The sequence below is a fragment of the Capricornis sumatraensis genome, chromosome 22 (genome assembly GCF_032405125.1).
Source record: "Capricornis sumatraensis isolate serow.1 chromosome 22, serow.2, whole genome shotgun sequence".
Lineage (NCBI taxonomy): Eukaryota > Metazoa > Chordata > Mammalia > Artiodactyla > Bovidae > Capricornis > Capricornis sumatraensis.
Genome location: NC_091090.1, coordinates 8055242 through 8076824, shown reverse-complemented (window position 1 = coordinate 8076824; position 21583 = coordinate 8055242). Strand labels below are relative to the sequence as shown.

At 40.3% G+C, this 21583-nt stretch overlaps 1 protein-coding gene across 1 annotated transcript in view; it reads left to right on the top strand.

The window, feature by feature from the left end:
* Positions 1 to 21583, top strand: part of ZNF451 (zinc finger protein 451) — a 96650-nt gene that overhangs the window by 56085 nt on the left and 18982 nt on the right. The window contains exons 11-13 of the mRNA XM_068960661.1: positions 821 to 964; positions 17759 to 17889; positions 18745 to 18931. Coding sequence (XP_068816762.1) covers positions 821 to 964; positions 17759 to 17889; positions 18745 to 18931 — 462 coding nt within the window. The remainder of the gene's footprint in view (positions 1 to 820; positions 965 to 17758; positions 17890 to 18744; positions 18932 to 21583) is intronic.

The following is a 21583-nucleotide window of genomic DNA, read 5'->3' as shown; positions in this document are numbered from 1 at the left end:
TCTGTTCTTTTTGGGGAATTTGTGTTGGTCTGTGTTTGACAGGAGGTCACTGTCATATCTAAACCTAAATTACTGAGTATTTTAAGAAGAGAGATAAGAAAATACATGGTTTAGAAATGAGAAAGAATGGCAGGCTCTTTCTGAGGCAGTCTTTATTAGGTGGAGTAGAAGCTGTCTGTTTTAAAAAGAGTTTAAACATTCAGGGTTTTCATTGCTACCACTAGAAACTGTAAGGCCCTGTCAAAGTAGAGAGGTGTGACAGGAGGGAAGAGGAGGGAGAATAAGAGCCGGAGAGGGTCAGGGCGGAGAGGCCCTGGGAGAGCGGAGATGTGTCTCTGGAGGGAGGCGCCTAGGAGCAGCGGGTGGGCTGTCTCGTGTCTGCACTCCAGGGCATAGCATAGAGCCAGAGGCGTGGCGATAGATCAGTCTAGGTTAGGAAAAGAACAGACTCCTGGTAGCAAGAAAGTTCTTAGCAAGTAACCACTAAAGTTTATTTTGATGAATGGTTCAAGTTTTAGTTGTTACTTAGCCTTAAAGCCTGGTCTTTTAGATCTTCCAGTACACTAATTAAAAAATAAAAAATTCCCTTTATCAATGACTTTTTAAGAAAGCCAGGATCAGTGGCACATATTTGTAGAAAGGACAGTCATTTCTGAAATATTCAAAATATTTTTATCTAAATATACTGTGTCATTTGGATTTCACAACATGCCTTAGATAGAAGTAAAAAAAAAACATGCAAGATTAATGTTAAGTTGACAAGTTGAAAAGTTTTTAGCTAATTCTTCTCAAATTCCTGTCAATGTTTCTTTTTTCTCAGATGAAGAGCTTGTTGAGCTCCCAGACTTGGATTACCTGCGAACTATGACTCACATAGTCTTCGTTGACTTCGATAACTGGTCCAACTTTTTTGGTCACCTACCAGGGCATCTTAACCAAGGAACATTTATTTGGGGCTTTCAAGGTATGGCAATAAGAAAAACATTTGAGGCAACGTCTCCCACTCCCTACACACGCCTTAGAATATGTTTTGCTTTAAAAGGACTCTTCTTGAACCTTTTTGAATAGGAGATAGAAACAAAATTGAAATTTTGTCACCTTGCATTATAGTTACAGTACTAGAATATTTTTCTCCTTGCATTTTTCTGTGATAGGTGTTACCTCTTTTTGGTGGACCCACAGTTTATAAATCTGTAGCTACAGATTGAAAGAGCCTTTTTATTCAATACCCACAGTATGCCAGGTACTGTGGTTTTTTTTTTTAAAAAGAAAAATAGTCACACAGTCGTTTTTGATTCTTTGTGACCTGATGGACTATAACCAGCCAGGCTCCTCTGTCTGTGGAATTCTCCAAGTAAGAATACTGGAGTGGGTAGCCATTTCCCTTCTCCAGGGGATTTTCCTGACCCAGGAATTGTACCTGGTTCTCCTGCAGTGCAGGCGAATTCTTTACCACCTGAAACCACCAGGGGAGCCCATGCTTACTGATTATTATAATTTTCTCCCTTTAAATATAAGGAATTAGGCTGAGAAGTTTTTTTTTTTTTTTGCCAAGTATAAAAATAAAATAATAGAGTTAGCTTTTGAACTTGGACCTTGTAGCTACAGAATTACTGTGTTTTCTACATAACTGCCTCTTCAGTTTTTCCTTACTGTTTATAAATGTGCATCTTTGTATAAATCTCCCATTCAGGTACTAACCAGGCTCAGCTTCAGAGATGACATGAGATCGGGTACATTCAGGTTGGTTTGGCCGTACACTAAATCTCTTTATAAGCCATTGACCAAACCTGGGAGAGAGACTTCTCTTTGATTAACTGAAATTTAGTACAGTGAGCCTCTTGCGTATAGGCATACCCAGTAGATAACTGAAGTTTCAATTCCAGACCAATGCAAGTCACACGAATTTTTTTGTTTCTCTATGCATACAAAAGTCATGTTTACACTGTACTTTAGTCTATTAAGTCGGCAAGAACATTATGTCTTAAAATATGTCTTAATTGAAAGACATCTTATTGCTATAAAATGCTAACTATTACCTTAGCCTTCAGTGAGTCATAATCTTTCAGCTGGCGGGGGTGGTATCTTGCCTTCATGTTGATGGCTGTTGACTGATCTGGGTGGTGGTTGCTGAAGGTTGGGACGACTATGGCAGTTTCTTAAAATGAGACAGCAGTCAAGTTTGCTGCATTGACTTCTTTGTAGTCTGCAGTACTTTGTGATAGCGTTTTACCCACAGTAGAACTTCTTTCAAAACTGGAATCGATCCTCTCAAACCCTGCTGCTGTTTTATCAACTAAGTTTATGTAATATTTCAAATCCTTACTTGTCATGTCAACAGTCATCACAGCATCTTCACTAGGGTAGATTCCTTCTCAAGAAACCACTTTCCTTGCTCATCATCCATTAAAGGTTTATCTTGAGATTGCAGCAGTTCAGTCACATCTTCATGCTCTACTCCTAATTCTAGTTCTCTTGCTCTTTCCACCACATTTGCAGTTCCGTTTTCTACTGAGTTCTTGAACCCCTCAAAGTCATCCGTGAAAGTTGGAATCAACTTCTTCCAAACTCCTGTTGCTGTTGGTATTTTGACCTCTTCACATCTTCCCAATCATGAGTTTTTTTTTTTAATTTAAAATTTTTAATTTTGTTTTGGTGTATAGCCAATTAACAATGTTGTGGTACTTTCAGGTGAACAGCAAAGCGACTCAGCCGTACATATACATGTATCCATTCTCCCCCGAGACGACCTCCCTTCCTGGCTGGCACACACAATATTGAGCAGTGTTCCGTGTGCTATACAATAGTTCCTTGTGGTTATCCATTTTAAATAGCAGTTTGTACATGGCCTTCCCAAAGTCCCTAACTATCCCTTTCCCCTGGCAACCATAAGTTCATTTTCTAACTCAATGAGTCTCTTTCTGTTTTGTAAGTAAATTCCTTTGTATCAGTTCTTTTTAGATTCCACATGTAAGGGATGTCATACAATATTTCTCCTTCTCTGTCTGACAGACTTCTCTCAGTATGACATTCCTTAGGTCCATCCATGTTGCTGCAAATGGCATTATTTCACTCTTTTTAATGGCTGAGTAATACACCATTGTATATATGTACCACTTCTTGTTTATCTGTTCATCTGTTGATTGAGGTTTAGGTTGCTTTCATGTCTTGGCTATTGTAAACAGTGCTGCAGTGAGTGAAGGACAGGGGTGCGTGTCTCCTTTCGGATCGCATTTTTCTCCAGCTGTATGCCCAGGAGTGGGATTGCAGGGTCATATGGTAGCTCTGTTCAGTGTTTTCAGGAACCTCCATACCGTTCTCCATACTGGCTGTACCAATTTACATTGCAGCCAAGAGTATAACAGGGTTCCCTTTCCACCACACTCGTTCCAGCAGTTGTTGCTGGTGGGTTTTTTGAAGATAACTGTTCTGACTGGTGTGAGAGGATACCTCATTGTAGTTTTCATTTGCATTTCTCTAATACTTAGAGATGCTGAACATCTGTTCATAGGTGTATCTGTATGTCCTCATTGGAGAAATGTATGTTCCAGTCTCTGCCCATTGTTTGAGTGGGTTATTTGTTTTGATGCTGTTAAGTGTCATAAAATATAAATTTTGGAGACTAATCCCTATCAGTCACATCATTTGCAAATATTTTCTCCCATTTTCTGGGTTATCTTTCATTTTGTTTATTGTTTGCTTTGCTGTGCAAAAGTTTTTAAGTAGGTCCCATTTGTTTATTTTTGTTTTTATTTCATTATTCTGAGAGATGTATCAAAAAAGATGCTGCTGTAATTTATGTTAGAGCATGTTCTGCCTATGTTTTCCTCTAAGAGTTTATATAGTCTTGTCTCACATTAAGGGCTTTAATCCATTTTGAGCTTATTTTTGCATATGGAATTAAGGAATGAGCTAATTTAATTTTTTTGCATGTTGCTGTCTTCTTTTCCCAGCACCATTTGTTGAAGAGACTGTCTTTCCACCGTTGTGTAAACTTGCCTACTTTGTCATGGATTAGCTGGCCTTAACTGTTTGGGCCTGTTTCTGGGTTTTCTGTCCTGTTCCGTTGATCTATATTTCTATATTGATGCCACTACCATACTGCTTTGTTGACTGTAACTGCATTGTTGTTCAGTTGCTCAGTCATGTCCAACTGTTGGCAACCCCAGGGACTGCAGCACACCAGGTTTTCCTGTCCTTCAGTATCTTTCAGAGTTTGCTCAAACTCATGTCCATTGAGTTGATGATGCCACCCAACCATCTCATCCTCTGTTGTCCCCTTCTCCCCACTCCACCAATCTTTCCCAGCATCAGGGTCTTTTCCAATGAGTTGATGCTTCATATCAGATGCCCAAAGTATTGGAGCTTCAGCTTCAGCATCAGTCCTTCCAATGAATATTTAGGGTTGATTTCCTTTAGGATGGACTGGTTCAATCTCCTCACTATCCAAGCGACTCTCGAGAGTCTTCTCCAACACCACATTAGAAAGCATCAATACTTTGGCACTTGGCCTTCTTTGTGGCCCAGCTCTCACATCCATACATGACTACTGGAACAAACCATAGCTTTGACTAGATGGACCTTTGCCAGCAGAGTGATGTCACTGTTTTTTAATATGCTGTCTAGGTCTGTCATAGCTTTTCTTCCAAGGAGCAAATGTCTTTTAATTTCATGGCTGTAGTCACCATTCACAGTGATTTTGGAGCTTAAGAAAAAATATCTGTCACAGTTTCCATTTTTACTCCATCTGTTTGCCATGAAGTGATAGGACTGGATGCTATGATCTTAGTTTTCTGTATGCTGGGTTTTAAGCCAGCTTTTTTCACTCTCCTCTCACTGTCATCAAGAGTCTCTCTAGTTCTTTTTCACTTTTTGCCATTAGGGTGGTATCATCTGCATATCTGAGGTTGTTGATATTTCTTCCTGTGATCTTGATTCCGGCTTGTGATTCATCCAGCCTGGCATTATGCATGATGTACTCTGCATATTATATCTACTACTCTGGGCAAGAATCCCTTAGAAAAAATGAAGTAGCCATCATAGTCAACAGAAGAGTCCAAAATGGAGTACTGGTTGCAGTCTCAACAACTACAGAATGATCTCTGTTCGCTTCCAAGGCAAACTATTCAGTATCACAGTAATCCAAGTCTATGCCCCGACCAGTAATGCTGAAGAAACTGAAGTTGAATGGCTCTATGAAGACCTACAAGGCATTCTAGAACTAACACCCAAAAACCATGTCCTCTTCATTACAGGGGACTGGAATGCAAAAATAGGAAGTTAAGAAACACCTAGAGTAACAGGCAAATGAGGCCTTCGAGTACAGAATGAAGCAGGGCAAAGGCTAAGAGAGTTTTGCCAAGAGAATACACGTGTCATAGGAAATACCCTTTCCCAACAACACAAGAGAAGACTCTACACATGGACATCACCAGATGGCCAACACTGAAATCAGATAGATTATATTCTTTGCAGCCAAAGATGGAGAAGCTCTATATGGTCAGCAAAAACAAGACCCGGAGCTCACTGTGGCTCAGATCATAAACTCCTTATTGCCAAATTCAGACCTAAATTGAAGAAAGTAGGGAAAACCATTAGATAATTCAGGTATGACCTAAGTCAGATCCCTTACAATTATACAGTGGAAGTGACAAATAGATTCAAGGGATTAGATATGATAGGCAGAATGCCTGAAGAACTATGGATGGAGGTTTGTGACATTAGACAGAGGCAGGGATGAAGATCATCCCCAAAGAACAGAAATGCAAAAAGGCAAAAGGGTTGTTGGAGGAGGCCTTACAAATAGCTGTGAATAGAAGAGAAGCAAAAAGCAAAGGAGAAAAGAAAAGCTATACCCATTTGAATGCACAGTTCCAAAGAATAGCAAGGGGAGATAAAGCCTTCCTCAGTGCTCCATGCAAAGAAAGAGAGGAAAACAATAGAATGGGCAAGTTGAGAGATGGCTTCAAGAAAATCAGAGATACCAAGGGAACATTTCATGCAAAGATGAGCTCAATAAAGGACAGAAACGGTATGGACCTAACAGAAGCAGAAGATATTAAAAAGAGGTGGCAAGAATACACAGAACTATACAAAAAAGATCTTCATCACCCAGATAATCACGATGGTATGATCACTCACCTAGAGCCCGACATCCTGGAATGTGAAGTCAAGTGGGCCTTAGAAAGCATCACTGTGAACAAAGCTAGTGGAGGTGATGGAATTCCAGTTGAGCTATTTCAAATCCTAAAAGATGATGCTGTTAAAGTGCTGCACTCAATATGCCAGAAATTTGGAAAACTCAGCAGTGGCCACAGGACTGGAAAAGGTCAAATCCCAAAGAAAGGCAATGCTAAAGAATATTCAAACTACCACACAATTGCATTCATCTCACACACTAGTAAAGTAATGCTCAAAATTCTCCAAGCCAGGCTTCAGCAATACATGAACCATGAAGTTCCAGATGTTCAAGCTAGTTTTAGAAAGGCAGAGGAACCAGAGATCAAATTGCCGACATCCGCTGGATCATCGAAAAACCAAGAGAGTTCCAGAAAAACATGTGTTTCTGCTTTATTGACTATGCCAAAGCCTTTGACTGTGTGGATCACAATAAACTGGAAAATTCTTCAAGAGATGGGAATACCAGACCACCTGACCTGCCTCTTGAGAAACCTATATGCAGGTCAGGAAGCAACAGTTAGAACTGGACATGGAACAACAGACTGGTTCCAAATAGGAAAAGGAGTATGTCAAGGCTGTATATTGTCACCCTGCTTGTTTACCTTATATGCAGAGTACATCATGAGAAACGCTGGGCTGGGTGAAGCCCAAGCTGGAATCAAAATTGCTGGGAAAAATATCAGTAACCTCAGATATGCAGATGACACCACCCATAGGACAGAAAGTAAAGAAGAACTAAAAAACCACTTGATGAAAGTGAAAGAGGAGAGTGAAGAGTTGGCTTAAAGTTCAGCGTTCAGAAAGCTAAGATCATGGCATCCGGTTCTATCACTTCATGGCAGATAGATGGGGAAACAGTGGAAGCAGTGGCTGACTCTAGTTTTTGGGGCTGCAAAATCACTGCAGATGGTGATTGCAGCCATGAAATTAAAAGATGCTTCCTTCTTGAAAGTTACGGCCAACCTAGATAGTATATTAAAAAGCAGAGACATTACTTTGTCAGCAAAAGTCTATCTAGTCAAGGCTATGGTTTTTCCAGTGGTCATGTATGAATGTGAGTGTTGGACTGTAAAGAAGGCTGAGCGCTGAAGAATTGATGGTTTTGAACTGTGGTGCTGGAGATGACCCTTGATAGTCCCTTGGACTTCAAGGAGATCCAACCAGTCCATCCTAAAGGAGATCAGTCCTGAATGTTCATTGGAAGGACTGATGTTGAAGCTGAAACTCCAATACTTTGGCCACCTCATGCGAACAGCTGACTCATTGGAAAAGACCCTGATGCTGGGAAAGATTGAAGGCAGAAAGAGAAGGGATGACAGAGGATGAGATGGTTGGATGGCATCACCGACTCAATGGACATGAGTTTGGGTAAACTCTGGGAGTTGGTGATGGACAGGGAGGCCTGGCGTCCTGCAGTCTAATAGGTTGCAAAGAGTCTGACACAACTGAGCAATTGAACTGAACTCTGCATATAAGATAAATAAGCAGAGTGACAATATACAGACTTATCATACTCCTTTCCCAATTTTGAACCAGTCGTTTGTCCCATGTCCAGTTCTAACTGTTGCTTCTTGACCTGCCTTACAGGTTTCTCAGGAGGTAGGTAAGGTGTTCTGGTACTCCCGTCTCTTGAAGAACTTTTCACAGTTTCTTGTGATCCGTACAGTCATAGGCTGAAGTAGAAGTAGATGTTTTTCTGGAATTCTCTTGCTTCATCTGTGATCCAGTGGATATTTGCAATTTGCTCTCTGGTTTCTCTGCCTTTTTTATATCCAGTTTGTACATCTGGAAGTTCTCAGTTAATGTACTGCTGAAGCCTTGCTTGAAGAATTTTGAGCATTATATTGCCCTCATGTGAAATGAGCGAAGTTGTGCGGTAGTTTGAACATTCTTTGCCATTGCCCTTCTTTGGGATTGGAATGAAAACTGACCTTTTCCAATTCTGTGGCCACTGCTGAGTTTTCTAAATTTGCTGGCATATTGGGTAGAGTGCTTTAACAGCATCATCTTTTAGTATTTGAAATAGCTCAGCTGGAATTCTGTCACCTCAATTAGCTTTGTTCATAGTTAATGCTTCCTAAGGCCTATTTGACTTCACACTTCAGGATGTCTGACTGTATGTAAGTGACCACACCATCATGGTTATCTAAGTCCTTAAGACTTTTTTTTCCCAGTTCTGTATTTTTGCTACCTCTTCTTAATCTCTTCTGCTTCTGTTCGTTTCTTGCTGTTTCTGTCCTCTGTTGAGCCCATCTTTGCATGAAATGTTCCCTTGCTATCTCTAATTTTCTTGAAAAGATCTCTAGTCTTTCCCCTTGTATTGTTTTCTTCTATTTCTTTGCATTATTCCCTTAAGAACACTCTTTTATCCTCCTTTCTAGTCTTTGGAAGTCTGCATTCAGTTGGATGTTTCTTTCCCTTTCTCCTTTGCCTTTTGCTTGTCTTCTTTTCTCAGCATTTGTACGGCCTTGTCAGATAACCGTTTTACCCTCTTGCATTTCTTTTTCTTTGGGATGGTTTTGGTACCATGTTAAGAACCTTTTGTACCATGTTATGAACCTCCATCTATAGTTCTTCAGACACTCTTCTATAAGGTCTAATTTCTTGAATTTTCAGTTCCACCATATAATCATAAGAAATTTCATTTAGGTCATACCTGAATGGACTAATTTTGTTACTTTCTTCAATTTAACCCTGAATTTTGCAGTAAGGAGCTCATGATCTAAGCAGTAGTCAGCTCCTCATCTTTGTTTTTGCTGCCTGTTTAGAGCTTTTCCATCTTTGGCAGCAAAGAATATAATCAGTCTAATTTCTGTATTGACCATCTGGTGATGTCCATGTGTAGAATCATCTCTGGTATTGTTGGAAGAGGGCATTTGCTATGACCAATGTGTTCTCTTGGCAACATTCTGTTAGTTATTGCCTTGCTTCCAAGGCCAAACTTGCCTGTTACTCCAGGTATCCCTTGACTTCCTACTTCTGCATTCCAATCCCCTGTGATAAAAAAGATATCTTTTTTTGGTGTTAGATCTATAAGGTCTTGTAGTTCTTCATAGAATTGTGTGACTTCAGCTTCTTCAGCATTAGTCATTGGATTACTGTGTTACTTGGATTACTAAAATGTTGAATGGTTTGCCTTGGAAATGAACCAAGAGATCATTCTGTTGTTTTTAAGACTGTACCCAGTACTTCATTTCGAATTCTTTTGTTTACTATGAGGGCTACTCCATTTCTTCTAAGGGATTCTTGCCCACAGTAGTAGATATAATGGTCATTTGACTTAAATTTGTCCATTCCCATCCATTTTAGTACATTGATCTCTAAAATGTTAATAGTCACTCTTATTTGACCACGTCCAGTTTACCTGGATTCATTGACTTAACATTCCAGGTTCCTATTCAGTATTGTTCTTTATAGCATTGGTCTTTACTTTCACCATCATACACATCCTCAACTGGGTGTCATTTCCACTTTGACTCAGCCCTTCATTCTGTCTGGAGCTGTTTCTCTGTTCTTCCCCAGTAGCGTATTGGACACCTATCAACCTGCATGGTTTATCTTCCAGTGTCAAATCTTTTTACCTTTTCATACTTTTCCTAGGGTTCTCTAGGCAAGAATACTGAATTGCTTTGCTATTGTAAAGTCAGGGCGCCTGATTCCTCCAAGCTCCATTTTTCTTTTTCAGGATTGATTTGACTATTCAGAGTCTTTTGTCTCTCCATACACATTTTGAGATTTTCTGTTCTAGTTCTGTGAAAAAATGTCATTGATAGGGATTGCATTGAATCTGTAGGTTGCTTTGGCTAGTATAGTCATTTTTGAGTCAGTACTGATTCTTTCAATCTGCAAGCATGGTATATCTTTCCGTTTGTTTATGTGTTCTTTGATTTCTTTCATCAGCATCTTAATAGTTTTTAGAGTACATGTCTTTTGTTTCCTTGGGTAGGTTTATTCCTAGGTTTGTTTGTTTTTTTTTCTTTGATGTTATGGTAAATGGAATTGCTATATTTAGTATCAGGTCATCTGCAAACAGTGACAGTTTAACTTCTTCTTTTCCAATTTAGAGTCCTTTTGCTTCTTTTTCTCACTGATTGCTATAGCTGAGACTTCCAAAACTGTGTTGAATAAAAGTGGCCAGAGTGAGCATCATTGTCTTGTTCCTGATCTTAGAGTGAATGTTTTCAGCTTTTCACCATTGAGTATGATGTTAGCTGTACATTTGTCATGTATGGCCTTTATTATGTTAAGGAGCCTGGCAGGCTGCAGTCCATAGGGTTGCAAAGAGTTGGACACCATTGGGCAGTTACACTACTGTGTTCTGTGTACCCTCTTTGCCCCCTGTCTGGAGAGTTTTTCCTCATTCATGAGTGATGAACTGTGTCAAAAGCTTTTTAGTCTGTTGAGATGATTGTATGGTTTTTATTCTTCAGTTTGCTGATACGATGTGTCACATGGATTGATTGGTGGATGCCTTGCATCCCTGGGATGAATCCCACTTGATCATCATTATGATCTTTTTAATATACTGTTGGATTGGTAGTATTCTGTTGAGAATTTTTGCATCTGTGTTCATCAGTGGCTTTGTTATTGTTTAGCCACTAAGTCGTGTCTGACTCTTGCATCCACATGGACGCAAGATGCCTGCCAGGCATCGCTGTCCATAGGATTCTCCAGGCATGAATACTGGAATAAGTGGCTATTTCCTTCTGCAGGGGATCTTCCCGACCCAGAAATTGAACTTGAATTTCCTGCATTTGCAGGCAGATTCTTTACCACTGAGCCACTAGGAAAGCACTAGGAAATCATCAGTGGTACTGGCCTGTAATTCTGTAATTTTCTTGTGGTATCTTTGTCTGCTTTTGGTATCAGGGTGATGGTGGCCTCATAAAATGAGTTTTGACGTTTTCCTTCCTCTCCAGTTTTTTGAAACAAGTTTCAGAAGGATAGGTGTTAACTCTTCTCTAAATGATAAAATTTGCCTGTGAAGCTGTCAGGTCCTGGAGTTTTGTTTATTGGGAGGTTTTTAATCATGGTTTCAATTTCAGTGCTTGTGATTGGCTTGCTCATATTTTCTATTTCTTCCTGGTTCAGTCTAGCGAGACTGTACCTTTCTAAGAATTTGTCCATTTCTACCAGGCTGTCCATTTTATTGGCATGCAGTTCTTCATAGTAGTCTCTTATGACCCTTGACATTTCTGTGGAGTCAGTTGTAAATTTTCCTTTTCCAGGTTTGATTTTATTGAGTTGAGTCCTCTCTCTTTTTTTCTTGATGAGTCTAGCTAAAGGTTTTTCAATTTTTATCTTTTCAAAGACCCAGCTTTTAGATTCATTGATCTTTGCGATTGTTTTATTTGTTTCTATTTCATTTATTTTTGCTTAGATCTTTATGATTTCCTTCCTTTTGTAAGGCTTAGGTTTTCTTTGTTTTTCTCTTTAGGTTTTCTTTTTCTAGTTGTTTTAGATGTAAGGTTAAGTTGTCTGTTTGAGACTTTTCTTGTTTCTTGAGGTAAAGATTGCATTGCTGTAAGCTTCCCTCCTAGAACTAACTGCTTTTGCTGCATCTCATAGGCTTTGGACCGTTGTGCTTTTGTTTTCATTTGTTTCTAGGTATTTTAATTTCCTCTTTGATTTCTTTAGTGATCCAATGGTTGTTTAATAGCATATCACTTAACTGCCACATGTTTATGTTTCTTAGAGTTTATTTCTAATCTCATAGTATTGTGATCATAAAAGATGCTTGATACGATTTCAATTTTCCAAAATTTACCAAGGGTCACCTTATAGCCCAGCATGTGGTCAGTCCTGGAGAATGTTCTGTGTATGCTTGATAAGAATGTGCAGTCTGTTGGAATATTCTATAAATATCAATTAAGTCCAACTTGTCTAAAGTGTCATTTAAGGCCTCTATTTCCTCATTAATTTTCTGTCCAGATGGTCTCTCCATTAGATGAAAGTAGAGTATTAAGTCCCCCACTAATACTGTGTTCCTGTCGATTTTTCCCTTTATGTTCATTAATATTTGCCTTGCGCATTGAGGTGGTCCTGTGTTGGGTGTATATATATTTATAATTGTTGTATCTTCTTCTTGGATTGAATCCTTGATCATTGTGTAGTGTCCTTCTCTGTCTCTTATAACGGTCTTTGTAAGTTTATTTAGTGTGATATGAGTAATGCTGCTCCATCTTTCTTATCATTTCCATTTGTGTGAAATACCTTCTCCTATCCTCTTACTTTCAGTCTGTAAGTGTCCCTAGATCTGAGGTGGGTTGCGTGTAGATAACATGTGTATGAGCCTTGTTTTTGTAGCCACCCAGCCAGTCTTATGTCTTTTGCTTGGTGCATTTAAATTTTAGGTAATTAATGATATGTATGATCCTATTACCATTCTTGGTTGTTGCTGCTTCCCTTTCATCACTTGGACTATATCATGCCATTCCCTTCTGGCTTGTAGAGTTTCTGTTGAAAAATCAGCTGGTAACCTTGTGGGATTTCCCTTTCATGCTATTTTTCCTTTTTCCCTTGTTGCTTTTAATATTTTATCTTTGTCTTTAATTTTTGTCAGTTTGATTACTGTGTGTTTCAGTGTGTTTCTCCTTAGTATATCCTGCCTGGTACTCTGCACCTCCTGGACATGGTTGACTGTTTCCTTTCTCATGTTGGGAAAGTTTCCAGCTGTTATCTTTTCAAATATTTCCTTGGGTCCTTTCTCTCTTTCTCTCTCTCTCCCCTTCTGGGACCCCTATTATGAGAATATTGGTGTGGTTAATGTTGTCCCAGAGGCCTCTTAGTCTCTCTTCATTTCTTTTCATTCTTTCTTCTATATTCTATTTTGCAGCATGATTTCTGCCATTCTATCTTCCAGATCACTTATCCATTCTTCTGCCACAGTTATTCTGCTATTGATTCCTTCTAGTGAGGAGATGGTTGGATGGCGTTACCAACTCAATGGATTGAAATTTGAGCAAGCTCCAGGAGTTGGTGATGGACAGGGAAGCCTGGTGTGCTGCAGTCCATGGGGTTGCAAAGAGTTGGACACAACTGAGTGATGGAACTGAACTGAGTGTACTGTCCATTTCTGTTAGTTCTTTAATTCTTCTAGGTCTTCGGTAAACATTCATTGCCTCTTCCCCATTCTTTTTCCAGGATCCTAGATCATCTTTGCTATTATTATTCTGAATTCTTTTTCTGGAAGGTTGCCTATCTCCAGTTCATTTAGTTGTTTTTGGGGGATTTATCTTGCTCCTTCATCTGGTATATAATCCTGTTTCTTTTCATTTGGTTAGCTTTCTGTGATTGCGGTTTTCTTCTTGGGGATTGCAGGATTGTAGTTCTTGTTTCTTCTGTCTGCCCTGTGGTGAATGAGGATAAGAGGTTTGTACAGGCTTCTTGATGGAAGGGACTGGCTGTGGGGAAAACTGGGTCTTACTCTGATGGGCAGGGCCATACTCAGGAAAACTTTAATCCAATTGTCTGCTGATGGGCGGGGCTGCACTCCCTCCCTGTTAGTTGTTTGACCTGAGTCACCCAGTCCTAGAGTCTGTAGGTTCTATGGTAGGGCTAATCACAGCCTGTAGGAGAACTTACACCAAGATGCGTCTACCAGGACCCCTTTCCCCATGGCAGGCCACTCCCAACCCTTGCCTTCTATAGGAGATCCTGAAACACTCAAGGTAGGTCTGACTCCATTTCCTGTGGGGTTACTGCTCCTTCCCCTGGGTCCTGGTGGACACACGGTTTTGTTTTTGCCCTCCAAGAACAGAGTCTCTGTTTCTCTCAGTCCTGTGGAATTTCAAATCTCACTGGCTTTCAAAGTCAGAGTCTCTGGGGATTACCTGTCTGCTTGCCTGATCCCCAGCTGAAAAGCGTGATGTGGGGCCTCAGTTCAGTTGAGTTGCTCCATCGTGTTCAACTCTTTTTGACCACATGGCCTGCAGCACACCAGGCTTCCCTGTCCAGCAACAACTCCTGGAGCTTGCTTAAACTCACATCCATCTAGTCAGTGATGCCATCCACCCATCTCATCCTCTGTTTTCAGAGCACTTAAACAGCATGACATTCAGTGTAACACTTCAGATGCCATCCAACCATTCTCCTCTCACCTTCAGTTTTTGCCAGCATCAGGGTCTTTTCCAGTGAGTCAGCCCTTCGCATTAGGTAGCCAAAGTACCGGAGTTTCAGCTTCAGCATCAGTCCTTCCAATGAATATTTAGGACTGATTTCCTTTTTCAACTGACTGGTTTGATCTCCTTATAGTCCAAGGGACTCTCAAGAGTCTTCTCCAGCACCACAGTTCAAAAGCATCAGTTCTTCAGTGCTCAGCTTTCCTTATGGCTGAACTCTCACATTCAGACTTGACTACTGGAAAAACCATAGCTCTGACTAGAAAGACCTTTGTCAGCAAAATAATGTCTCTGCTTTTCACTATGCTGCCTAGGTTGGTCATAGATTTTCTTCCAAGGAGCAAGAGTCTTTTAATTTCATGGCTGCAGTTACCATGTACAGTGATTTTAGAGCCCAAGAAAATAAAGTTTCTCACTGTTTCCATTATTTCCCTATCTGTCTGCCATGAAGTGATGGGACCAGATACCATGATCTTAGTTTTTTGAATGTTGAGTTTTAAGCCAGCTTTTTCACTCTAATCAAGAGGCTCTTTAGTTCTTCGCTTTCTGCCATAAGGGTGATGTCATCTGCATATCTGAGGTTATTGATATTTCTCCTGGTAATTTTTATTCCAGCTTGTCATCAGTTTGCATGATACACTCTGCATATGTTAAATAAGCAGGGTGACAATATACACCCTTGATGTACTGCTTTCCCGATTTGGAACCAGTCCGTTGTTCCGTGTCCAGCTCTTAACTGTTGCTTCTTTACCTGCATACAGATTTCTCAAGAGGCAGGTCAGGTGGTCTGGTATTCCCAGCTCTTGAAGAATTTTCCACAGTGTGTTGTGATCCACACAGTCAAAGGCTTTCGCATAGTCAATAAAGCAGAAACAGATGTTTTTCTGGAACTCTCTTGGCTTTTCAGTGATCCAGCAGATGTTGGCAGTTTGATCACTGGTTCCTATACCTTTTCTAAATCCAGCTTGAACATCTGGAAATTCACGGTTCATGTACTGTTAAAGCCTGGCTTGGAGAATTTTGAGCATGTGAGATGAGTGCAATTGTGTGGTAGTTTGAACATTCTTTAGCATTGCCTTTCTTTGGGATTGGAATAAAAACTGGCCTTTTCTAGTCCTGTGGCCACTGCTGAATTTTCCAAGTTTGCTGGCATGTTGAGTGCAGCACTTTCACAGCATCATCTTTTAGGATTTGAAATAGCTCAACTGGAATTCCATCACCTCCACTAGTTTTGTTCGTAGTAATGCTTCCTAAGGCCCACTTGACTTCGCATTCCAGGATGTCTGGCTCTAGGTGAGTGATCATACCATCGTGATTATCTGGGTCGTGGAGATCTTTTTTGTATAGTTCTTCTGTGTATTCTTGCCACCTCTTCTTAATATCTTCTGCTTCTGTTAGGTCCATACCGTTTCTGTCCTTTATTGAGCTCATCTTTGCATGAAATGTTCCCTTGGTTTCTCTGATTTTCTTGAAGACATCTCCCGACTTGCCCATTCTGTTGTTTTCCTCTATTTCTTTGCATGGAGCACTGAGGAAGGCTGTCTTCTCTCTCCTAGCTATTCTTTGGAACTCTGTGTTCAAATGGTTATAGCTTTCCTTTTCTCCTTTGCTTTTTGCTTCTCTTCTATTCATAGCTATTTGTAAGGCCTCCTCCAACAACCCTTTTGCCTTTTTGCATTTCTTTTCCTTGGGGATGATCTTGATCCCTGCCTCCTGTACAATGTCACGAACCACCATCCATAGTTCTTCAGGCACTCTGACTATCATATCTAATCCCCTGAATCTATTTGTCACTTCCAGTGTATAATTGTAAGGGATTTGATTTAGGTCATACCTGGATGGTCTAGTGGTTTCCCCTACTTTCTTCCATTTAAGTCTGAATTTGGCAATAAGGTGTTCATGATCTGGGCCACAGTGAGCTCCGGGTCTTGTTTTTGCTGACCATATAGAATTTCTCTATCTGTGGCTGCAAAGAATACAATCAATCTGATTTCGGTATTGACCATCTGGTGATGTCCATGTATAGAGTCTTCTCTTGTGTTGTTGGGAGAGGGTTTTTGCTATGACCAGTGTGTTCCCTTGGCAACTCTCTTAGCCTTTGCCCTGCTTCATTCTGTACTCCAAGGCCAAATTTGCATGTTACGCCAGGTGTTTCTTGACTTCCTACTTTTGTATTCCAGTCCCCTATAATGAAGAGGACATGTGTTTTGGGTGTTAGTTCTAGAATGTCTTGTAGGTCTTCATAGAACCGTTCAGCTTCTTCAGCATTACTGGTCGGGGCATAGACTTTAATTACTGTGATATTGAATGGTTTGCCTTGGAAACAGAGATCATTCTTTCATTTTTGAAATTGCATCCAAGTACTGCATTTCGGACTCTTTCATTGACTATGATGGCTACTCCATTTCTTCTGAGGGATTCTTGCCCACAGTAGTAGATACAATGGTCATCATATGATGGTCATCTAGCTACAGGCCTGCCTTTAAGCCTGTCTAGTCTTTGGACCTTCCTTTCTCACTGAGCTTAATCATTGCTAGCTTTTGGTTTAATTTGAGAAATTGAGACTCTTCATTTCACTAGAACACTTAGAGGCCATTGTGGGGTTATTAATTGGCCTACCTTCAATATTGTGTCTCAAGGTGTAGGGTGCCCAAAAGGGCAGAAAGGCAGTAAAGGGCAAGTTGGCGGAGTGATCAGAATGTACAGAACATTTATTAGTTAAGTTTGCTGTCTTGTATGGGCATGGTTTGTGGTGTACCCAAGCAATTACAGTGGTAACATCAGTGATCACCATGACAATATAATAATCATGGAAAAGTGCGAAATATCATGAACATCATTGAAATGTGACAGCAAGTTAGCAAATGCTGTTGGATAAATGACATTGATAAGCCCAGTCAAGGCAAAGTTGCCACGGACCTTCAATTTGTAATAAAAAATAGTGTTAAAGCACAGTAGAATGGAATATGGTGCATTTGCCACATTTGATAGGAAACTGTATACAAAGAAGAGGATTAGGATTTAAGATAGAAACCCACTGACCTGGATAAGGCTTTTAGTAAGTCCAGCTTTCCTGATTGACAACTCTTTTAATTCAGCGAGCAGCCTTAACATACTTGTAAAAAATCCACTAGTGCATACATTCATGTAGAACAACACCAAAGAATTTCACACACATTACTGTGGTTCTGCTGAACGTCCCTGTGAGTCTTCTGCTTACTAGTCAGGTTTGGAGCAGTTGTCTGCTTTCCTGAGGTTTCAGCAGCACCCTGTGCTGGAACTGCCTATTCTGCCTTCTACTCTGGTACTTTATTTCCAGAAACATTTTTATCCTAGTATTTGTTTTTCCTTATGGAGTTTTCAGTTACGTCTGTTCTTCTGTTCTGGCTTCTTTTGTTTGACTCCTCGTGTGTGCCTGTTGTAAACAACAGTGTTGTTTATTGTTCTAAACACGACAGGGGGGAACACCAACTGGAAGCCCCCGGCCCACTGTAAGGTCTACAACTACCTGAACCGCATCGGCTGCTTCTTCCTGCATCCTCGCTGCAGCAAGAGAAAAGATGCTGCCGACTTTGCCATATGTATGCATGTGAGTCATTGCTTTATTCAGAATCTTCTGTGACTCTAGGACCCATCTGATTAATCTTCCCACTTACATCGTAATGACACTGTAGGTTCCTTTCTAGTGCTGGGTCTTTTGCATAAAACCTTTTGCATCAAGTTCTACTTGAGACCGTTGGGAGCAGGAACGTGTAGCACGTGCTTACTGCTTCATCCCCGGTTCCAGCCAGCCCTCGGCTGTGCGTAGGAGAGCCTTACCTGTTTGTAGAATAAATGATCAGGCGGCGTCACTCTCTGACGCATGAGGCGCTTCCACATTTAACATCTCTGAAATGAGCAGGCCCTGTGACAGTCACTGTTGGCCCAGGTGAAATCTGCATTTGCTTCTGTCTCAGCTAGTTGCCTGGAGAAATGACCCACTTGAGACCCAGTTTAAATTAAATTTTCTGCTTAAGCTTTTCTGTGTCACACTGATAACATGAATTTACTCTGTAGACTTGTTGATTGCTGCTTATATTTTAAACCACAAGATAATTTCTTTTTCCATCTAGCCAGTTTTAAGGTTGAGCTTGCTTGCTCTACTGTGACTTTGCTTACTTTAGCCCTGTTACTACTGTTCCGCCTTTATATGGGGGCCTCCTCTTTTTTTCTTTCTCTCTTAGTGGCACATTAAACAGTTTATCTTAAAGTTGACAGCACTTTACATTTTTAAAATATGGTATTAATATATTTTATTTATGAATGAGATCTTTATATCATACTTTAATGGGAGCAAGGGGACATGCGAAATACGCCTTTCTAGGTAGGTGTTCATTCTGAAACAGCTGTAACTTGATTGGAAGCACAGATGCTGATTTGACGTGTGCCATTTGTTCCAACTTAGGCTGGCCGTCTAGATGAACAGCTGCCCAAGCAGATTCCTTTCACCATCCTCTCAGGAGATCAAGGTTTTCTGGAGCTAGAGAATCAGTTTAAGAAGACTCAGAGGCCAGCACATATACTCAACCCTCACCACTTAGAGGGAGATATGATGTGTGCCTTGTTAAATAGCATATCTGACACCACCAAAGGTATGCAGCTGCAGCCTCGGGGCAAACCGCCCAAAAGGAGGAGACTTCACTGCTGAGAGAAGCCAATAAACTGCTGCCCACTCTCGCCCTGCGCCTGCTTACTAAACTGCCCCGCGCTCATGCTTGTTGTGTTTCATTCCTTATCTGCTTTCATTTTGAGTGTATTAGAAGGAGAATGAATTCGTGATTTTTCTGGAGCCCTTTTTCATCTAAAGGATAAAATTTATGTTCGTATATTTAGTGGTTTGAAATATGCTATTAGAGTCTTGTAAAGCTCAGAATCTGGATCTTCATTTTGTTTTCGAAATTCTAAATTTATCTTCAGTTTTTCAGAAAGCAAAGTGCTTATAGGAGAAACCAGAAAGCAGTAAATATGGCAATACCCGCCCCCCCCCAAAAAAAGCATTTAGGAGGTTGACAGTGACAGAACGAAGCCCTGAGCGATTTTGATTACCTTGAAGGACTAGGAGCCCCTGTCCTGCACTCTCTCTGCCTTTCTGAAATTGTTCAGTGAATGGGCATGCTGGTGGCCAGTTTAACTAACCAATATTTAGGAAAGGGTATAATTCTAGGGACCCAGATGGTTTTGTTTTTGTTTTTTTAATTTCTGAAGTAAATGTGGGTAGGAGAAAATAAAGGAATAGTTTTTAAATATCCTAATAAGTTGCAGCCATGAAAAGAGTTTAAAGATATTGATGAATGACTTCAGTGAGAAACTGACTACTTCTTGGAATGTTTATTATTTGCCTTTACATTTCCCAAGTATGCCCTCCTCCTTGCTAATTTCTTCATTTCATATATGTAGAGCTGCATTTTGATTGAAGATCTGTTCTGAAGAACTTTGCTCTGGTCACTCATTGCAATGGATAAATTCAAAGTTAGGAACCATTGAGCTGCTGGCACACTCGTGCTCTTTAAAGGAAAGTCAACTCTATTTTGCTTATTTATGTCATATTGTAGTACTGAATGTTATCTTCCTATTCTGTAGTTTTTGTTTTCATTCACTTGCTTTTTCTGTTTGTGGCCTTTTTTTCCTTTTCTTTCTTTTTTAAAAAATTTTAATTAAAATTTTTATTGGCGTATAGTTGATTTACAATGTTGTGTTAGTTTTCAGGTGTACAGCCAAGTGAGTCAGTTATGCATATACCTGTAAACCCTCTTTTTTAGATTCTTTTCCCATATAGGGCATTACTGAGTATTGAGTAGAATTCCCTGTGTCCGTAACTTTTTTTAACCACTTTTTTCTTCCATTCTTTTATCATCCCTTCCCCGATCCTTAAAAACATCTATGTAATATTTCATAAAATATTTAATTTTTACCTTTGCCACCCAGGCCAACCCCCTTGTCTTCCTCCTGCTGCTCTTGGGAGCGTTGCTTTGGTATTGAGAGCTGTAATGATTTTGCCTTTTTTTCAACTTTATTTGGAGTGAAAGCTGCATATAAATGGGTATGTTAGGGTTAGAGGTAAGGTGTAGGTTATTGTTATATACTGAAGTTCTTTTATGAATATTTCTTATACTCTGCGTATTTTTAAAATCATTTATTCATAGTCAGTGCTCATTTGAACTTACTGCTCTTTGGGGGCACATGTGTACTTTATTTTGAATTTTTGTGATAAACAGAGGCAATGCAGTGTATAAAGAAGGGCATGGGCATTTGTTCAAATGCTAAGGTGGCTGCTTCCTAGTAGTGTGATTTCAGGCAAAGATATTCAACTTTTTGTGAGTCTCACTTTCATATCTATAAGTCTTTAAGAATTAGTGACATGTATAGTGTCTAGAGTCCAACTCTTTGCACCCCTCTGGGCTTTATAGTCCATTGAATTCTTGAGGCAAGAATACTGGAGTGGGTAGCCTTTCCCGTCCCAGCAGATCTTCCCAACCCAGGGATCGAACCCAGGTCTCCTGCATTGCAGGCAGATTCTTTACCAGCTGAGCCACAAGGGAAGCCCGAGAATACTGGAGCGGGTAGCCTATCCCTTCTCGAGCAGATCTTCCCAACCCAGAAGTCGAACCAGAGTCTCCTGCATTGCAGGTGGATTCTTTACCAGCTGAGCTATCAGGGAAGCCGAGAAAGGTGCTCAGTAAATAGCAGGTATTATTAATTATTACTACCATAGAAAGGAAACATGATTCCCAGCCACTATATATATTTTTAGATTTTCTCTCCATTGTTTTATTTTTTTTAATTGTACTAAAATATACATGCTCTTGGGCTTCCCTGATGACTCAGATGGTAAAGAACCCACCTGCAATGTAGGAAACCCAGGTTCGATCCCTGGGTTGGGAAGATCCCCTGGAGAAGGGAATGGTTACCCACTCTAGTATTCTTGCTGGAGAATTCCATGGACAGAGGAGCCTGGGGGGCTACAGTCTGTGGGGTTTCAGAGTTGGACATGACTGAGCAACTAACACTTTCACACATAAGATTTACCATGCTAACTATTCTGAAATGTCCAGTTGCGTGGTGTGTTTGTATGAAGTCACTCAGTCACGTCCGACTCTTTGTGACCCCATGGACTGTAGCCTGCCAGGTTCCTCTGTTCATGGGATTTTTCAAGCAAATAGAATGAGTTTCCATTTCCTTCTCCACGGGATCGTCCCATCCCAGGGATCGAACCCAGATCTGCATTGAAGGCAGATTCTTTACCA